Genomic DNA, 2,100 nt, shown 5'->3' on the forward strand with positions numbered 1-2,100 from the left:
GGGTTCGAGGGAGGCACAACTGCATGTAAAAAACCGAGCCAATTTCGGTCATGCTGGACGATGGTGCAGTTTCTCATAAGTCGTTAACTTGTCAAAGACATCGTCGCTGCATGTCTCTTCTCCTTGCTCGGGCTGCTTCCAAGGAAACCCTAGATCGTCATCTCCTGAAGTAGAAGTTGGCGACACTTTGGTGTCGTTCTCCCTCCTTGGGACATCATTTTGGCCACAAAAATTAATCGGACCTCGGTGCCGTTCACCCCCTAGTCGCACATACATGATATTATTAGTGCGGCAAAATGCATCGGCGGAAAGCCAGAAATGCACAGGAATTTCACAGTTTAGGCCACAAAAATCAACCTCCACTCACCCGGCGCGCGCGTCCTTTCGCCAAAAGTCACCACTGTGTTCTTAATTAATCGCATCGGAGAGTTTTACGTAAGCATGTCAATTAAGCTTAGCTTGTTTGCAGATACCCGGCCAGACTGCTCCCGCGTTTCATTTTCCATTATCCAAAACGAGCACAGAAAAGCTAGCACGGCACAAAGTGATCGTCATCGGCAGATGACAATTAACAACACGACACACACGCATCGCTTTCTCGCGACTCCACACGACGAAATATTAAGCCTCATCTCCTATCTACTACCAGTGCCAGACTGCCAATAGTACCTCACCTCTATAAATTCCCCCGGCCAAGCTCCGAGCTCATAGATTCGGACACCGCTCACTGGACAGCACAGCAGATTGCTAGCTAGAGTCTCTCTCAAAATATCCAAGGTTCAAAGCCCAAACCATCTCGATCAGAGCCGATCAAATATTTACGCAACAAGTGATATAGTGTTTGCTCATAGCTCTACTTGAATGATGAGTCCCATGGAGGAAGAGATGCTGTTGCTCCCTTCGTTCGCCTTCCCGGAGTGTTTTCCGGCCGACGCCGCTGCACCAGGCTCCGGTAAGTTTGGTTATCACTCTGATGACTGGGTTAGCTAGCGCACTATGTCCTCTATACCTAACCGCAATGCGTTGTGCAGGCGGCGAGCAAAAGAAGGCCGGCCGGCAGCGGCGGAGGCGGAAGGCGTCCGCAGGCGATGGCGACGACGCGGCGGCAAATAAGCGGAAGCTGAACGACGAGCAGGCGCAGTTCCTTGAGATGAGCTTCCGGAAGGAGCGCAAGCTGGAGACGCCGCGCAAGGTGCAGCTCGCCGCCGAACTTGGCCTCGACACCAAGCAGGTGGCCGTGTGGTTCCAGAACCGCCGCGCCCGGTACAAGAGCAAGCTCATCGAGGAGGAGTTCTCCAAGCTGCGTGCCGCCCACGACTCCGTCGTCGTCCACAACTGCCACCTCGAGGCCGAGGTACACACACACTCTTTCTAGAATTCTTGAAAGCTGTAGACCTGTACTCCTGTAGTAGCTAGCTGGAGCTGGTTCTGCTCTACTAACATGTGCATACATGCAGCTACATAGGCTCAAAGAAAGGTTGGCTGAGACAGAGGAGGAGAAGAGCAAGATCATGGCGGCGGCGGCCACAGCAGGAGGTGGGGGCAGCAGCCCGAGCTCGTCGTCCTTCTCCACGGTGACGGACCACGCGGCCATGGTGGACCAGTTCGAGATGGAGGGTGCGGAGGCCAACTTCGCCTACATGAGCGACTACACCTACAACAACTACTTGATGGACTTGGCGGCCGGCGGCTACCTCGGATGCGTCTACGATCAATTCAGCTGATTTGGGATAGCACAACCGTTCTACTCCTATGATCGATGTGCGTATGCACGTTACGCACGTTGCAGTAGTAGCAACTAGTAAGTCAGAACTCAGAAGTTGGTGGTAGTGTCGATGGGTCGATCAATGCGACAGTGCCCATGGAGAATCTTGCCAAGCAATGTACATTATAACTGTTATTGGTAATGTTCGTACTGCATTATTTACCAGCCTACTCCTATTTCAAGTTCGAGGCGATAGCAGCTGAGAGCAAAAAAACCTCTTAAAAAATATCAACAGCCATGCACATGATATCTATGAGCAAGTACAATAAGATCCAGTCAGTTGGTTATAAGAGATAAAATACTCCCTCCATCTCATGGAATAGGGCGTAAATTTT

General features: G+C 51.5%; 1 protein-coding gene across 1 annotated transcript; it reads left to right on the plus strand.

Annotated features, from left to right (window-relative positions):
• The first annotated feature begins 740 nt into the window (after positions 1 to 740).
• LOC124700264 (homeobox-leucine zipper protein HOX12-like) lies at positions 741 to 1,731 on the plus strand. The gene is made up of 3 exons (XM_047232417.1): positions 741 to 952; positions 1,032 to 1,354; positions 1,458 to 1,731. The coding sequence occupies exons 1-3, from the start codon at positions 862 to 864 to the stop codon at positions 1,722 to 1,724; spliced, it is 681 nt and encodes a 226-aa protein (XP_047088373.1). The 5' UTR covers positions 741 to 861; the 3' UTR covers positions 1,725 to 1,731.
• The last annotated feature ends 369 nt before the right edge of the window (positions 1,732 to 2,100 follow it).

Source organism: Lolium rigidum, chromosome 3 (genome assembly GCF_022539505.1).
Source record: "Lolium rigidum isolate FL_2022 chromosome 3, APGP_CSIRO_Lrig_0.1, whole genome shotgun sequence".
NCBI lineage: Eukaryota > Viridiplantae > Streptophyta > Magnoliopsida > Poales > Poaceae > Lolium > Lolium rigidum.